Here is a 19,409-nt window from a genome sequence, read left to right as displayed (position 1 = left end):
ATTGCCCAACGAGACATTAACATTTATCCGTATATTCTGCTTTATGTTCAATGTGTCGGAAAGGATAAAATTCTCAGCTCTTCGAGCTATCAGATTCGAATAAAAAGTAATATTTATTTCTGAACTTTCAATATTTCAAAAAAAGCTTTTGAAGTAGAATCCTTGGTTACTGAATTCCAGACTTATTCTTCTCTCAGTCCATTTCCTTACAGCACTCGGACGTGATTTTTTTTTTTTTTTTTTTTTTTTTAATGTGATTCTACGTACGTTTGTAAAACCAGAACTTTTTAGTTCTTCGAGTTCAAGTATACGAATATGGAAAATGAAGAAAATCTTGATTCATGGGAAGAACGTTGACATTTGTTTGCTAGATATATTACCTTAAAAATGTCAACCGATGAGGATTTGGACATTCTGGATTTTCGCCCAGAGTTCAGCAAGTGCCTACAGGAATTTTTTCTTTAACCTCTGGAGAAGTTACCTTTAAATTATAAATTGACTAGAGATCTTTCGTGCTTTTTATTTTTCTGCAAGGTCTATGTTGGAGTGAATCGCAGAAAGTTTTTCTTTCTTGCTGAACTAGCTGAAAATAATTGGTTAGATGGCAATAGAGGAAACTGAGTTGTGAGGGAGTTCAAAGAGTTTTGTTTGAATTTAAACTGTAAAACAATGAGTCAGTATTTTAGAAGTTGTTAGTGTTTCAATTACTTTTGTCTAAAGGATTTGGATACTCCAGAGTAAAATGATTAAAAGACTGACTGTACGTACTTGTTTAGCAAAATCAACAAATCAACGATGAAAGGAAACAAAACAAAAGCAAGCTGAAGACAGGAAAAAAAACAAAGATTATTCTGAACGAGCTTGAAAGTAAAAAGAGTAAGATAATAGAAAATATGCGCAATATTGATGAGGAAATAGTGTTTGGATAAATCAAATGATTTATATAATACTACTGATTTTTTCAAAAGATTTGTTAATATACCACAGCCAATTTTATGTACGTGCGTCCACTCTTTTTCGATGGAGTCCCACTGTGAATTTTCCATTCATATGCGACGAAACTTTCATCATGTGACTAAAGTTTCATTATTTCTTGCTGTGTGCAGGAGTTGTATTAGTTAATTGTTTTGTAATTTCATAATAAAATACGTTGTATTTGTTTTTATATTTTTCTAGTTGATAGGAAAAAATATTACTTACGTATGATCATTGTCATGCTTTCTTGATCCTGCTTTTCCATCGACATGGAGAAATCTGTATGCCTAATTCGTAGCAGGGAAAATTTCAAAATATACTCCACAAAACCGAGAAAATTCTTTCCTGTAAATTTTGTCGCCTGCCGTGTTTCACAGACACTCGTTATTCTTCCCTGCTCTGATTCTTTCGTTTCAACCTTTCTTTCATCATTAGCGTCAATCACCCGCTTCGCTGGGTTAAAATAAGTAAAGTAGTTTTTTTTCTACATATATTTTCTTTAACATCAATTATATAAAATTATTAAATATACAATATAGCTATTATGATCATTACTTTGTCCAGTTAATGTTATTCACAGAAATAGAGCAGTCGTTCAGACCGTGTTTAATTCAATATAATTATCCAGGATAATTCCCACATGGAGAAAACGCTTGACACAAAACGGTATTATAAAGCAACTTATCCACCATTTTGACACAAACAGTTGTTTCATTCATCCAGCAGATCACTTCATCAGTGTATAACCCAACTGAACTGTCTGAACTAAACTGACTGTAACGTATTGTTTATGGAGAATATAATTATCAAATAATATACATTATATTGATAAGCTTTGCAACAGCACTTTCAAACTTTCGTCGAGATGATTACAGAAAAAAGATCTCCTCCAGTTCCTTACCAGAAGGTAGCGTTCCCAAAACTGATGCAACGTTCCCTCTTTGTACTGCCATACTAATGCTTTGCAGTAGAAAAGAGGTTGCTCTAGCGTCTCCTGACGATAAATAAATGCGGTGTCCGACTTCTGTTATAAAGTTAAGACCTTCGGGACCCCAGGAACCACCTGATTCGATAGCTATAGTGACAAAATGATATTTGTCGAGTAAATTGCTGTACTTCTTGCGCTTTTCTGTTTCACGGCGTGCAGCCACGTTGCCAGCTTGTGCTGAAGAATGTAGATTTGATCGGGCGAAGGTATCGGAACAAGTAAAATCCCATAGAAGTGCTTTTCCTTTTTTCCACGGTATTAGGGTCATACCATCTGGCCTCTTACCGTCTGCACGACTGCATCCCAACGGTTTGCGTATAGAAGGAGCGCCTGCTGAAATTAATGCCCTCATGATAATGTCGTTGACACTGGAGTGGCGTGAACGTCTGCCTGCACTATTAGCACAGGAGAGTTCGTGAAGGCCCTTCTTGTTTACGACACTTCTACAGACAGGACATCTGTGTTGCTCGCAAACATCTGCTCCCAAACGCAGTGCACTGGCAATTCGAAAACTGTCATTGGGAAGATGCAATCCTAAAGAAGGTGATGGGATAGCATGGAGCCGCCTGTTTCAGGAGATGATGTAGCTAGGAATCTGGCCTTGTCTTCTGGGTTATCGGATGACTGAAGTAAAGAAGAAAAGTGATGATTTATAAGGGGATCGTCCCAAGAGGATTGTAATCCTCTCTTATCAAGATCAGGGGTATCTGATCCCACGATAAATGATCATTTAGAGATGCTGTCGTTGACATCCGAATCCGATACTAGGCTAAGATCTTGTTGGAGAATGGTCTCGATCAATGGCTTAGCGCCATAGAATAAGACAGAAAGGATGAAATAGCCAGGTCAATGGCGCGGCAAATGCCGAGACCTCCGTGGTTAACAGGGAGGGACGCCTGCAACCAAGAGTTATTGTTGAGTGAGCAATTCAGGATAGATTCTAGACCGATTTTTAAAGTGTTGTCATAGCATTCCAGAAGATCAGCATCCCGCCAAGATGGAGCACAGCGAAGAAAGTATAGCAGCCTTGGTATGGACAATGAGGCGCGTAGTAGGTAAAAGGCAGTGTGTGCTGAAATCAAGGTCAGACGTGTAAAGAAGAATTCTAATTTAGAAAGTTTGTCTTTTAATATTGTTCGTCTTGCCTCATTAGATAATACTGCTCCTAGTAAGCTGGTGTTATCTGTCGAAATTCTTTGAATCCCAGGCGCGGCTTCGTCAAACAGCTTGAAGAGGTTATTAGCCTACTCATTAGACTCCGAGAAAGCTAACCTCACATTTGGAGAAATTCATTTGCAATCCGATCTCCTTAGTTTGTCTAGGGATCATTTCTAATGTCTCTAGTACTGTATCCTTGTCTCCAGCTACAGTCCCGTCATCCAAATACCATATGTTCAGTTCCGTATTGATACTGTTAACAATGGATTGTAAAATTAGTGCAAACAAGCCAGGGCCAAGAGGGTCGCCTTGTTGTACGCCACGTTGAGAGAGGATTATTTCGTCTCCTAAGTATAAGTTGCTTGCTCGGTTGCGAGTAACACTGATGGACGTATCGATAAATTGACAGAAAATTGTTTTTTACCTGTATGAACATAGAATCACGATTCAACTCGTTAAATGCGTTTCTAAAGTCTATCTTCAGAAACACTTTCTCCTGATAGTGTGGAAAAGAGTAGTACATACGAGCAGCGTGGACTGCTGCTTCTGCTCCATGTGGGACGCAAACTCCCAGTTGGTGTGGGGATAGAAAAGTGTTAAAGAGGTTCTCTAATTCTATGGCAAGTGATTTTGGCTGACAATCTCCTCCACACACTGCCTATTGCGATGGGACGAATGCCACCACTTTTCTTCCTCAAAGCTATTAGTGATGCTCCAAAGAAAATAGGTCTAATTTCCGTGGGCACATCACCCGGAATAATCAGGTGGAGAAAGCCATAGATGGCGTTAGTCAGATGGTCTTTAGCTTTGCAGTCTTCGGGATAGTAGAAGGTCCTTTAATATTGAGGGACGGAGACTCTCCATACTTCTGACCCGGAGGGAAAGAATGTAAGTGCCTTCGTAAACTCGTCATAAGTAGTAGTAGTAAATTAGTAGTATGTTCCGTTAGTCAGTCGCTTTTTACTATTACTGAAGCGCTCTCTGACACGATATTTTTGTCTTAAAATTAAGTATTAATATTATGGGCTGAATTTGTATTTAAACGGCACGGAAGTGTCACTGTCATCTCAACGACCCCCCTTCCCCGAAAACTATGAATTCGACACTAATATCGGTCTTTTCCGATCACTTTTATGTACGTATCTTCCCCCTCTCCTTAGTTTCACCGTCAAAGTAAAATGATAAAAACCATTCCAGGCCCGAACCTCATCTATGTAATAATTCGATCGAGATCGGTCGCGTGGTCCAAGAGTTACTAAGTCAAACATAGTCACTTTCCTTTATATATATATATATATATATATATATATATAACTTATTTTCCCTGTTTGATATACATTATATGTGTTGTATTAAATGAACCGAATGGCAGTTACATCAACTAGTTTGTTTTACATATGAGATTTTGTGCTTTGAACTCTTACTCTAGAAAGACATGAAAACGCTGCTGCCCACTTCATACGTATTACCCCACATTACAATATGCCTGATATTTAATATTATAATTAATAGAATGTAAAATAAAATGCAAAATTAAAAAAAAATGTTCACAGAGGAGTTTAACAAGCTTAGTTTGTTTAGCGCTCATGTGTAGTTTACGAGTTTCCGTTGCTGCCATGCTTTTGGGGCATTTGTGAAAATTAAACAGTGAAAGCTTCAAATTTTCGTTCGTTATCTACCCACACGAACAAAATTAAATTTGGGGGGGGGGGGTATTACCAAATTTTTATTACGTCATACCTTCTCTGTGTTAATTTCTTTTCTTAACTTTGACGTGGTCTTGTCCTTACTGTTAGTAAAAGAGCTGCACTGCAGTAAATACCGAGGAACGTGCGTAAGTTGTGTATGGGCTAATGTAGGTTATTCATTAACATGATGCTGACATTTGAAAAGTTTCTTTGAACAAAAATAGAAGGAATGAGAATACACTTGAAATATTTTTAAGATACACTTGAAATATTTTTAAGATAAATTTCAGAATATGGAATACTTAACACGACACACTGTAATACTTTTGTACACAAATATGAGTATAAACGACCATAAAATAAGTGAAAAAATTTTAAAAAACAGCTAAATTTGAATCAGTCAAAACATTACATTAAGTGATTATACGAGTATAACATTCGGAGCCAGTATGTCACCAGAGGAGTTCATTAAGCTCCTAAATTTTAGTTTTTCACACTGAAGAAAGTTAACACACCAGTACAAGCAACACCCCTGCTTATTAATTACTCTGTAAGTTGGGTACCTATGTATATTGTAAGTTGACTATATTATACCAATGTTGTTTCTATGCAGTTAACGTTACATTCATCTGTATATTTTGAGTACCTGAACTGAATATTAATGTATACATGGTTAGCGATAGTTTCATTCGTTCAGATTCTAGAATAACTGCCTTCAACTTCCCTTTGTTGTAGCTGATTCAGAACGTACTGTATGGGACGAATAGGTGGCATACAGAAAAGAGCTCGCCAACTGGAAGGGATTTGTCCAAAACTGCGGGAAAATTACGAATTTTTTTCCTTCTTTTCTTAACAAATATATGAAAACAACTTCTTGCCTTGTTCTAACGGTTAATAATAGCCGCCATGTTCACACTGCAATATCGAGCCAAATACGAAAAAATGAAATGAAATCTGTGAGTTTTACGTCCCACGGTTATGCCGGTTAGGCTAAAGGAGACGGTGAAGATGAGAAATGAATGAAATGGTGGAATGAAGAAAGTGGGAGGAAACGGGAGTACCCCGAGAAAACCCACGCACACGGTGTTTGTCCACCACAAAGTTCACTTGGCGGGGGCTGGGATCGAAGAGCCAAATACGAGTATATTAAACAAATGATATGAATCTATGTAAAATGGTAGTTGAGATTACGCGTATCCAGTGAAACAAAAGTTAGGTTATAATTGTAAACATTATCAAGAACTTTACACAGAAAAATTGCAGAAAGTATGCACAACGTCTGAAAGTTTAGTATCAGCGATAGCACAATATTATTAATGGAAATACGAAAGAGTCATAAATTTTCATACCACGAGGTATTTTTATGTCTGTTTTTCTAGACATGTAGTTTACAGTGTCTATTACTGGAAAATTACTGTATTGTAATTCACAAATGCTAATACATAAATAAATAGACGGAGTGGAAAATAAACACGTTTCGAAAGCTATAAGTCTCCTCTTTTCAGATGGAGTTCTAAGCTCATGCAAATTCACTCGGAAGAGAAATTGAACAACGATATCGAATCAACCTACTAGTAGTATATGAACTGGGTGCTGCGTATATGAGGTTAAATAATCGAGTTATACAATGAATAAGAACGAAACTGTATGATATATACGTCATCGATAGTGATTTCAAAACACGAACTTCATAAGCACATTTTTTTAAAAGCAACTTTTCCTCTCGTGATTTATTTGCACTACGGCACCAGAGTTAAGTAATAACACCAGTAAAAAGTTCAAAATAAAAAGTTTTAAAATTTTTTTTTTCGTATTTTCGAAACGACCACCACAAAGTAAAAACCGTGGTACTTCATGCTGCTTATACGGAGTTCCACCAACGTTGCATGAAATTTTTTATGACACGTTCGTTAAATGTATTGACAAAGTCCAGAAGTACTACAGAAGAAGAGGGGGCGATTAACCTAGCACGCATAACTCACATCGAAACAAAAGTAACGAGCTGAATTAAATAATTTATCAACTCACACAAAACACACATCGTATCTAGATTACATAAGTGGTAATGGTAATTCTCTCTCAACCTAGAAAAGGTATAAAAATTTATATATATATTCAAGCAATTCCGCAAATATCGCATGGCTCGAAATTACGTCTCACTTTCCATTCAAACTTATGTAAAAGGCAGTGTGGAGCTTTAAAATAATCTCCACAACAATCTATCAAACTGTATACTGTATGATTATTGTTCTTCCTTTTGACTATATTATCGCTATCTGGAAAATAAGTGGCAGGCTTACTGTATGACGCGAATAATGCATCACTGAATTTGAAACTTCGTTTGTGATTATTGTGCATATGTTTTCAAACAACAGTAATACACAACAGGATGGTTATAACGTAAGAACGTACTACCCGTAAATAAAATAATAATAATATAGAATAACAGTAAAATGAAATAAAATTAGCACCAGTACTATTATCAATCTTTGTCTTTTCCACTCAAATTTTACGGACGCGGTTTACTTTAGGGGCAACACATTATGTACAACAATACTTGATATTCTTTATACCATGGCTGGCGAACTCAAATGTCCTTCAAAGCTGCCCTCCGGTGTTTCTCAAGCAAGATATAACTTAACTACTCTATGTTGCTATTAATTATCAGACTCTCCTCAGAACAGAAGACATCACAAATGCACTACTTACAGCGATAGAATTAAGGTTTGTGTTAGAAAGGGGGGTGATACAAGCGTTAAATACCCATCAATATGCCATTCAGAAGCGAATTTCTAGCAAATTTCAGATCCCATGTACTATAAGTGTGTGACAAAAGTAGAGATTCTAATGTTTTAGCACTTATACGGTTTACAGATGCACAATGAAGAAGGTAAGCCCCTTTCACATTAGACTGGAAGACAACCGAAGTCTTTGATACTGTCTCGACATTTTCTGTCCTACGTAGCCAAGCTGCACCTTGTGCTCCCGAAATTTCTGCAAAACTTTAGGTGAAATGTCAGAAGAAAATTTCAATTCTTCTTAAATTTCAAGTACTTTCTAGTCAATATAAAACATTTTCTTTACTTCCTTGGGCCACTTCCACTCCAACACTGAAAGCTACATTGAAGCTTTTTGGGGAAAAGCGAAACTTGATATCCATTAAGCCTAAGAGAACAAAAACTGTAGTTTTATCCACATATATCTATGAAAAGACTCTTCTGATGGCTTCGTTACTGAGACATCACGAAAGGTTTCTCTCTTTTCCAAATGACAAAGAAAGTCCCTTTGGGATCCACCATATTCAGTTTCATGGCTTGCGATACATGCACCGTTGTTTCAACCTTAGACACAGGTGTTATGGTGAATGCTGTCTTTCTTCAAAGTAAGTTAAATATTGAAAAGGTTGCAAAGCATCTTGAATCATGGCCATTTCATAAATTAACATCCACTTGATACAAAGTTCCAAAAATGATTGCACGATCCTGAGCACTTCTATGAAAATCTGCAGAGGTATCTTTAAAAACCGCTACTAAAGCAGAATATGGTATGAAGCCGATACCCATCTTATATCAAATATTTTGCTATATTATAAAATCTAACTCCTAGCTCCTCTGATACAGTTTCAATTTTCGGTCTCTTTTCTTGGTAACAACGATTGATTGATTGATTTTGAGTTCAACGTCCCATTCAGCAGCGAGGCTATATGAGACGTGGACCTACTAATTAACGTGGAATCCGAAATACATGAGGTCCCATAATCGAACCCGGGCCTCCCACGCCAAAGGCGCGTACGCTAACCGCTTAGCCACGAAGGAGCTCTCTTGGTAACGAGTACACACTATAAAACACTTCTAGAAGTTTCTGAAAATGATCCACGTCTGTGCAATACTGACTGCATTATATACAACCAAATCAAGTTTGTGTCTACGCCTAATTTCTTTCGCACCAACGACACAGTGCAATTCATTTCCCCTTACATCTTATTTGCCCTATTTGTACAAATAGCAACAAGTAGTTTTTGTAGTGATGTTTTAGGAATTCACATGAACTCATAATACTGATGACTGCCTCACATATATGATTTCGTGTTTTTTTCGAGTTCATGTAACCCTAAAATATGCTGTGGTACTTTTGGTTAAACTGTTCGAAGGTATACAATTAGAATAGATTTATGGGATATTATTGATGATTCGTTTATCAGAATTCGCAAAAAAAGCAAGCTAGTTCTTTCTTCATTTCTGCACAAAATTCATATTCCCACACGATAAATTTGAGAAAAGAACTATACCAAAACCTGCTGCATTTAATAGCTCTTTTGAACGAGATGAGGAGTCACAGAAAATAAAAACCAATTCTGAAAAATTACATAGGCTTTTTAATACGACGTTATTCACCACCAACTGGCACGGCTTAAGATCGAACCAGAGGCCATTCACACCAAAGATAATCTCTTTAACGCCGCAAGAATAATATACAAATGAGTGCACTTGAAATGAACATAAAAGTAAACCGTGCTCTTATGAGTAAGTAATTGCTCCTACCCAGCCACTAATCTACCAAGCACTCGCTTCCTTGTACTTAATACACTACCATACTTCACAGCTGGACTAAAAAAAAATGATGCGTTATTGAAATGCTGCCTATCTCCCCAACAATATGCACTATATTGAAATGCATTTACTTTCAGTACACTCACACTGTCGCAAGAAGCAAGAGATGTCACATTACAGCGGATTAACGTCCGAACTTGAATCATCCAATGTCCTAGTAAATATTGATCACTCCCATTTATTACTGATAATCACACGAAATTTTCAACGCTGGTGTGTCAAAATACACTTCTTATATTAGAACAATTCCACGTAAAACACACATTTTCCAAAATAACTAAATTAAAAAAAAAAAAAAAAAATCAGAATGAGCTGACTATAAAATAAAACATTAACTATAAATTTGTCCCAAATGAAACACACAATTGTTGTTAAAAATGCTTACCAGATAATTCAAAGTTTCGTTATTTAATTCACTTTGTCATTCAATGGCAGTACCGAAAAAAGTAAGAAATTTTACTAGTTACCAAACTGATACAGCTGAGCGAAACCACAATTGTATAATTCCTTACTTAAGTAAAGCATCTGGCGAGACGCTCAAATTAAGACACTTAGCTTTCATGCCTTGTACAGCTCGTCGTCGGAGTGAAAAGATGTACAGAATATTCAAGACAAAAATTTTAACAGTGAAACAGGACAGGAACTCTCCCGCCATACATTTCATCGATGAGCTAATGACAGCTTGAAAGCAGTCGCTCTAACTATATTAACAAATTAAAACTTCTGTATCACATCAACTATCATGCAGTACCATGATACAAAACAGATATATCTTTCCTGCTTAGTTCAAACTTATACGAACGAAAAATCATAGTTTCAAACGAACAAAACAGATCAGCAAATAGCAGTGTAATACTACTGGTTTTAAAAAGCTACAGAAGGTACACCCTTTGTTGATCATTTATCTAACAACATAAATAGCAGTGATATCTCAATACCCTCAGTAAAGTTGTCGACTGTACAACCTATAGTGTTCACTGGGGTCCGAACCTTGACTACATCAATACATGTGCTAAATACTGTTGTTTTCACCCTAGAAATATACAGAAAGAAAAGCTCACACAATAATACATAATCCAATAATAAAAGCCACAGTTCAAAATATATTGAAAAAATCAAATCTACTATTAAGCATATGCAAGTATTGATAGTGCTCTTTTCATGCAAATTTAACGCTTCTATCTACTGTGCACTAGAAGATAGAACTGTTTTGCCTATCCAAATGCACAGTAGACAGAAATGGTAAATTTGTGAGTAAAAATGTACCGTTGGCACTAAGTAAGCCTACGCTATGACCCTTTATTTTCCCTTTGATTCTTGTCAGTTGCTGAAAGGCCAGTTATCCTCTGAAGCGATCAGAAGTTAATTTTGAGTACATTAAATGGTAACTTCGTGTTTCTTTTCTCTTTTGTTTTCACCCACTGTGGATAACCATCCTTACATGCAGCAGTTCAGCTCATACTCATACCTGACATAAAGATTAATATTTATACTTGTTAATTATTCTGTTAAACATTTGCTACCTCGCATTTTTATGATCTTATTTTTGCTCCTTATACTGTTTCAAAAGGTTCTGTTAGGTTCTTCAGCCATGACTGGAAAGTAATATTTTGGTTTTACGAATACGCTGGTACTGAAGAGAGAACTAAAATCTAATTCTACGTTTCCTTGATACGTAAAATCTTAATATACCGTGTTCAAATAAAAATAATCATGAAACATTTTGATTCCTGAAGGCTTCCCTATTAATACATATAAGTAAAAAAGATAGCAATATCCTTTCTGGAAAACCAAGTAAATTATTAATGAAAAGAAATCTCTATATGTACCCTATGATATATTTAAGGAAATAAGGAAATTACTGTTTCATAATTTTGTCAAGTAACACTATTAAAAACAAAGAAGGGGCAATAAAAAAATTAAAACACGATTATTTCAGCTGTTCTGCGTTCCTTACCCTCATTTTTCAGAGATATATGTACTATCTGAAGTACAATGCTGAAGTGGTAAAATATTGTTACAGCAGTAAGTATTACGGGTATTAAAGTACAGTATCAGGGCTCATAGTGGTTTGGTCTCTTGTAAATAGTTGAAAAGTGACCAAAAAGTGACCAAAAGCATATAAAAAACTGACCAAAATCTAATCATGCACATTTTTTCCTTCGTCAATTTCTCTATCACCTCTCTCTTTGTTTGTTGTTTTGTTTCATCTTTTCTTCTTTACTTCTTTTTGAGCTTCCTCCTTTCTTAGTTTTCTAAATATGCTTTGTAATTACGGTAAGCAGACTTAGCAGATGTAAGAAGCTTCTGAGTAAGTGGAACCAGTTCTGGCGTATTTCCGAAATTTTTCATCCCAGACATTATACGTATTTAACTTAGCATTGAGAGTCCTCCAAACCATAAAATATTCAAATTCTTCACCTACTCTTAAGAAGAACATACAAGAAGCATAACACAAGACGAACATGATGAACCACACAAACACACACACTCAACGTTGAGCGGAGCGTTAACTATTACGAGAGAAAACTAAAAGACTATTATGATAGAAGAAAGAATAGACACAGAAAGGTTCTCAACCCTACCTTGAGAGCTCAAGCATCCACCAACCATCCACTGTGCTTTAGGAAGAATAAAAGCTCAAGTTAGAATAAAGCTGATTGTTTCACATGTGGCACCAAGTACTGAAGCTTTCAGAAGAGTAATGAGTAACAAGTTTCTGCCTATTTCCATTTACTTCTGTAATATTTTTGTTAGAAAACTCCCAATGCAAAACATAAATCACATGAAAAAGTCACTTTACCTCCCAAAAAAAGTAACTTTTAGTGACAAATTTGAAAAAAGTGACTCGCTATGAGTCCTGCAGTATTCATCCACAATACTGTTAATACCACTAGAGCATTCACAGACTCCCCAACCACACCCCGCCGCATCTGCATTTCACTTCTTCAATTGTATTTACTCAAGAAAGGAACACATGTCGGTAGTTTTCTTTAACACGCTAGCTGAATGTGAGTCTGATCGGACCGATCGGACTCACAATTTCTAATTCTTCGAGTTTTCGTTAGAGTACTTGTATTGTAAAGTGCTGCCTCTAATGTTAACGAACTGTGAGGTTTCTATCAAACATCATATAGGAGAGATTTAAGCTGTAGGTTTTGTTGTTAGATGTTGCTGATTAACGTCGCTAGGGGAGCTGAATTTTATGTAACAAGTATTTCCTGTTTTTGTAAGGGAGATCGGACCTACCTGTTGGATTTTTGAATGACAGGTTAAAAGTTTAACAATGGAATTATTATTCATTTTAATTTATTTTGACAAGATGACAGTGTTGTGAAGGAAAGGTTTAGATCACTATACTGTTATTACTAATGAGATCAAGTTCTGTGCATATTTCTTCGTTTTACATAGCTCAAAGAAACTGCTTATTAGCACTAAAACCACGAGGAATTAATCCACACTTCTCACAGAAAGCTAGCTTGCACACGTAATAATGATCAAATGACTATCAAACGGAGCTGCAAGTTCAACTGTAATTTATCCCCTTGCCCATAAACAAAAAACACACATGTAGATCCGATTGGACCCCCAAGTTTTATGCACACAGATTCAATACCTTGTCTTAGATAATATTTCAGCATTAACATTATGTTTAAAAAATATGAACAACAAAATTTACCCTAGGCAGCTAACGTGTTAATATATTTGCCCGTCGCTTTCTGATACGTAAAGAGCTTGCTTTAAAATTGTTTATTGTACATATAAGAAACTGTATAAGGTGATATACTAAAACTGAAACGTGATATACTTATTAGCGTTCTGAAAACAGAACAAAACCATATGAATTGTTAAGAACAAAAAAACAGACAAGCATACATAAACATTTACACAGTTTCCTTCCTTCCGAGCAACTAACGAACTAAACATGTGCTTATGCATAAACATTAGGCCTTCAATATGCCACAAAACGCTCAAACTGTAATTTTACGCTTTCTTGAGAAAGTTCTAAAAAAAAAAAAAAAAAAAAAAAAAAAAAAAAAAAAAAAAAAAAAAAAAGCGTTACTGCGGAAACATCTTCCACAATTCCCCGCTAAAAAAAATATTTCTTAACGAATATACCTTTATTGTTCAGCTATACTCATCAGAGAATGATAGATCACATTTGTACCCAGATTTCTTTGCACTCATACTGGAATTATTCGTCAACCAATCAGATAATGTAACTTAACGAATCTAGAGCCAATGTATGTTTCAATTTATCAGCCTATTACGTGCACGGAAAAACGAGCCGCCAGAGAATCAAGCATTTCTACTTGGATCCGTAACGTACATGCATTCAAGTTAGTCATTCTAACAATATGGCCACCGTTATTAGTATACATGCTTTGTAAATAAAAACACGCTATTTAAGTAAAATAACACATATATACAGTCACAAAAAAGTAGGTGTTTCCTGATACGCACTGTGGACTATAAGGTCACTTAATGTATAAAGCTTAAGAGTTTTCTTTTAGTGTTCATATGTGTACTACATAAGCATTAGAACGCTATTAGTAGACAAGAACAGTGCTAATATTAAAAATGTAACAGTTTTTCACAGTGGTGCCACTCTTTTTGTGCTTGATTGTATATAAAGAATAATATTCAAAGTGTATATAATTCAAGCCAATAAATACAACATACCGTGTGCCGTTTTAATTGACGACAAAAACACGTTTAGCAACATATATCTTAGACTGTGAGGTGTAGGAGTTATCGTAAGAACACAAATAATTGATTAATGCTCTAATGAAAGCACAAAACTGTGAGAAATTCAGTTTCATTTTTAACACTGACAACAATGATCAGAATCAAACTATTTTAATATCAGAAACTTGTACGATACCCATACATAACGACCATTTGCAGTGATGAGAAGGATTCAAGTATTTTATAGAATAGTCGAACAGATGATGATAGTGTAGTAGCAACTGCAGAGAAATAACTGACATGCAGCCACTAGGAACTATGCAATGAACAATCTCATCACTTTAGAAAACTTGAAAGTTCTAAAATCCATGAAAAGGAGGTTTGCAAAATCTCCAAAACGTAGATTTTTAAGACCGATGCTATTTGAGAACTATACATAGAGCTTGAATTTCTTTTTCGAAAACTATGTGAAGAATCTGGGGTCATTATGTCTTTCCAAACGACAAATTACTTTTTATTCAAACGGCTTTTTACCTTATTGAACCAGGTATGTGCGGTGTTGCTAATTTGCGACAGAGGCTAGTTAGTATTGTGCTGATTTTTCACACCACAGTGAATGCTGTCAGTGTCAAACGTGCTACCTAGAAATGTATTACCATATTAATTTTTCACTATCGTAAATAGAGACAAGAAGTACGAGCACACATATGTGGAAACCCGATGTTTTCACATTAACTAGTTGTCACGATACTTGCTTTCAAATGTTTCCATTGAAGACAATTATCACAAGTTTATCATAAATTGGCTTTCGTATACATGCTGCTGTGGATTTTTATTGAAAAATTCGATCTCCTTCTAACAACTAGAATCCACAATCCCTATTACAGAACAGAAGGGGAAATAAGTCACCTATTGCCGTATATGCTTACAGTCAGATGTACATGTAACTACTATATATTTATCTAGACTAGAACGGTAAGAACAGAATATATGGGTAGTTCAATACAAATTCAAATAACTTTAAAATAAATTCTTTGCTATTTGATATAGGCAACGCATTTTTAATTCAGTTTCACTGATTTATACAAGACTCCCAGTGCTCCCCGCCACCCTCCACTCTTTTTCTCTTCTATCGAGGATCCAAAAGCATCTAGGAATCCAGCCATGTTATATATTGCGAAATGTGGTTTTATGTATATAAGCGAAAGGGGTATCAGTAATCCGCAACACTGCGCTTATCAATGACACTGCTAATGTAGAGTCTAATCTGAAAAGCACTGTAGAAAATCTGAATAAATTCTAATAACTGAATTTAAAAATTAATAAATGAAGCAAGAACACCGAATGACATACTATCTGCTTCCTTATAGTAATTTCTTGTACTACAATTTACTGCACCAAAATTATGTACGCGATACGAAAGAACTTAACGTGACACATTCCAAGACAATGTGTGGCACTGGGAAGAAACAAATGAAGGTATTCTTCAAGCCTCCCCCCTCCCATAATTAACATCTCATTCCTGTGTTCTTAATTTTATAATAATGTCAAGTCTTAAATTACAATTCTTTCACCTATATCACTATCCCAACAGTTATTGCGTTTCTATTTGTGATTTAACTATAATACGTCAACAAAGACAGTGTTCGGAAATTTCCACTTCAAAGAACAACATTTATATATATACAGAGAGAAACATAAAAGTACTGGATCTTAAACCATTCTACTCCACAATTTCCCTCAGACTACGAAAGCTTCTTGATTACACGACGAAAAGACGACTCACAGTTAATGAATGTATATTCTACATATTATTATAGAAGTTGATGAGTAGTTACTCGCTGAACTTTCATATACATAATCATGTGCAGTTCTGAACAGAACTATCACCTTCCCAACTACTGGATATTTCACCCCTCTGAGATAATAATGCAATTGCTAAAACGATTAAGTAATCTCGTAACATCTATCGTGGAAAATCAATGCCTTAAGGGAAGGTTCTAGAACACAGGTCCCCCTATATATGTCAGTAGCTAGGTTGGTCCCTTTCTGTATCAAAGTTTAATATTTAATTCATATAGTATTGCCGAGCGAGCGTGAGTGAGTGAAGGCGGGTTAGAGCCCCGCAGGGCACGTTGTTTTCTGTCTTTATTACAGCTAAATGGGAATGAGGACCTGTGTTCTAGAACCTTGCTGTCTTAATTGGTGACTACATTCCGTGATGTGCTATTTACGTCTTTTTACATGATGAAAATTACGTAATCAGAAAAAATTAAATTAATTTTAGACAAAAAGTAAAAAGTAGTTTAAACTACTAATGCAGGACTATTATAGAATGTAACTGTGGTATGCTCTATCTCCCTATCCCTCTTGTACAGCTAAAAGCAAAGATGAAATAATAATTTATTATTTTCGTTAAGTTAATTAACATCTCTTAACCCTACTTCATGTTATACATTCCAAATAATAAAACGATAGAAAATATTTGCCAACATTTGGAGAAAAGTTTAAGAAATGAATCTCACACACATATAAAGTAAATAACAATATCTATCACAAATTGTGAGCAGAGAGTCCTTAGGATTCTGCAAGTCAGGTGAAGTCGAGTAGTGTTGGAATGAAAGGAAAAGCAGCAACTGTATGCGATACAATGTTTTTCTTTTTTTAAAAAAGGCGTGCTTGCACATGTACATGTACATAAACTATGGAACTGTATACAATATATACCTAGGGTCTCGAACTGGCTCAGTTTGGGCGGGATTAACCAGGAATGTTACGTCTTTTCCCGGAGGATCTTTTACTTCCACCCGAACGGTTAAAATTCCGAAATTCAATCTTGTCCCTTGAATACTGAATATTCTGTACGTCAGTTACAAAAATAAAAAAGCAAATGAACCTATCGCAATCACAAGCGTCAGGGAAAATTTAACTGAAGGGGCGACGACTGATATTCCTAGCAGTAGCAATACTCATTGTGAGAAAAATAATTCGTATTCCTGCCTTTTCCCTGTACGTTAATAAAGTATCACTTCTTGTCTGCACTGAAAATCCTTTAGTAAGATACTTCTAACAAACACTTTTATCAGGATCAAACTTTTTACTTTTTTCCTATAACACAATACTAGTGAATACGACCCTGAACATCAAATTTTTAAGTGCAATTACACTGTGACTTTTTTTTTTTAATGCTCATGATGACACTTTTGCGAAACTTGATTGTGCGCTTTGTGTCGCAGAGTAGTACCAGCATCTTACGGCTTAGGTTAGCTTAAGATAGGGTAGGTTAGTTTTGATACCGTACTTCTCGAGCTACTCTGGCATTTAACTCATAATTTGTTCGTAGCAGTATATTTTTCGTGGACTTATGATGTAAAATTCGGAATCCCAAACCTGAGATATAAAGTAGTATTAATATATACTTAGATTAACTCAATATCCGGTAAAGCACAAGACTATCGACAAATGTTTGTCCTGGAATGAGTCAACCCGTAATTATGAACCCTATACATAATATATGACATAAAAATAGGGAAAAAAGTAAACAAGGGACCTGTAGCAGGCGAACAGACTACAGTCAATCAATACATATTGGTAAATCAACAGTTGGGAGGTTTACGTTAAAAAAAAAAAAGTATAAAAACGGTTTTTGGAACACGAAAGTAGCTAGTGTTTGCTACAACGTTCATATTTGTAAAATTAAAAATGTATTCCATGTATCAGAATAAAGCCACTGAACTAGAATACTGAATACTCAACCTAATCTTACCTAACCTGACGTCTATGAATAAAGGAAACATGTTACCACATACAAATATGCATACTAACATAATTTATTTTCTCAGAAGGCACTCGCAGGAAACGTACCGGTAGCCTTGTGTAACATAGATGACCGTTCTTCGACCTATCACTGTGGTTTTCCTTCAGTGCGCATTCCATACAAAGTCAATGCCAACACAATATAAAACAGTGCAATTCATATGCACGACCAAGTGTACAAAACAATGCAGAGAACGGAATTACTGTACGATGCAAATCGAAGCTGTCAATGATGCTTTTTTGAATGAAACAGACAGCAGTAAATCATAATTAAGACTAAGGCTTACTTATCGTTCTGTATTTTACTCATTCACAACTGGAGTTATTTACGATGATAGTATTTTTCTCAATTAATGAAACCACATTCCAAACACTTCAATATTTCAACTCAAGTTTTGCTAATACAAATATTTCAGTGCTACTGTTTACTCCACCTGTCTTTTTCGATCTGCGATTTACTCTCGCTTCATAAAAGCTCGAATTCCTAGAAACGCACTGACGGAAAATGATTTCTTTTCGAACGGGCGTAAGTGCGCAATTTAATATCATTTACATTCCATCAATCACACTACAATAAAAATAACTATTTATGTCATAAACATTATTGTTCTTACTTTTATTTTGAATGTCGTATGATAATCTATCAATCTACTCTTCACTCCCCTTAATACATGAGCATTGGAACTAGCCCACCACGCCATGCATACATAGTACTTCTACTACGTCTTGGGTGAGTCTTTTTCGCTTACACAACATAGATATAATCTAGCACATATAGGTACTTACGATCATCCGGACTTTCTCCGTCTTCATCTTGAATGAACGATATATCTGAAATGTAAAAGAACTGTAAGAGAAAATAGTGGAAATCCGAAAATTAATTTTGAGTTCATTCACTTCCACAATACCTACCCGCCATATTGAAACAATCGTAAGAATTTGTAGTACGAGTGTGATTGGTCAAGCACTGAGCGGGATGACGTTTCGTCGTAAGTTATTGGCTGAAAATTACAGGACATTCACTCATGTGTCAATCGTATATCTCTTGATATACTGAAAGAAAACATGGATAGTACACACTGTAGTTACTTAACAAATAAAGGTTATTTTTGATCAATGAAAACACTCATAGCGTAATATGTAAGTAGCACCACTGATCAATTAACATTAACAAATGAGAGGTATTATTTTTTTATCAACGTAAACATTTCTCGGAGTAAAATGCAAAACATCCTAAAATTATCGAGCATCAAGCTACAACGTAACTAGCACCTCTACATGAAAGGAAAAATCTTCAGAGAATGAATTTTAAAATATACATTTCAAATTCCACATGAACTGTCTCTGAAGTAAAACATAGAAATATATTCGCCATACAACTAACGATATGTGCAAGTTGTTACAGAACCCATAGTATCTGATAGGATTGAGAAACATGTCCCAGGAATATGTAAAGAAAGTTCAGATATACGGAGAATATTCATA

General features: G+C 35.5%; 1 protein-coding gene across 4 annotated transcripts in view; it reads right to left on the bottom strand.

Annotated features, from left to right (window-relative positions):
* Positions 1–18,966, bottom strand: part of LOC145673727 (serine/threonine-protein phosphatase 4 regulatory subunit 1-like) — a 608,213-nt gene extending 589,247 nt beyond the window's left edge. The window contains exons 1-2 of one of the 4 annotated variants that reach the window (XM_081743440.1): positions 18,837–18,951; positions 18,711–18,755 (exon numbers count right to left, since the gene is read on the bottom strand). In XM_081743440.1, the coding sequence (XP_081599566.1) occupies positions 18,711–18,755; positions 18,837–18,843 (52 nt within the window). In that variant the 5' untranslated portion in view covers positions 18,844–18,951. Of the gene's footprint in view, positions 1–17,972; positions 18,007–18,538; positions 18,664–18,710; positions 18,756–18,836 lie in introns of those variants that run through there. The other 3 variants (XM_081743442.1, XM_081743443.1, XM_081743441.1) reach the window with 3 other exon arrangements.
* Between the last annotated feature and the right edge of the window lie 443 nt (positions 18,967–19,409).

The sequence above is a fragment of the Thermobia domestica genome, chromosome 17 (genome assembly GCF_964235325.1).
Source record: "Thermobia domestica chromosome 17, izTheDome1.hap1.1, whole genome shotgun sequence".
Lineage (NCBI taxonomy): Eukaryota > Metazoa > Arthropoda > Insecta > Zygentoma > Lepismatidae > Thermobia > Thermobia domestica.
The sequence above is the reverse complement of the archived record's forward strand: the minus strand, read 5'-3'. Positions and strand labels throughout refer to the sequence as shown.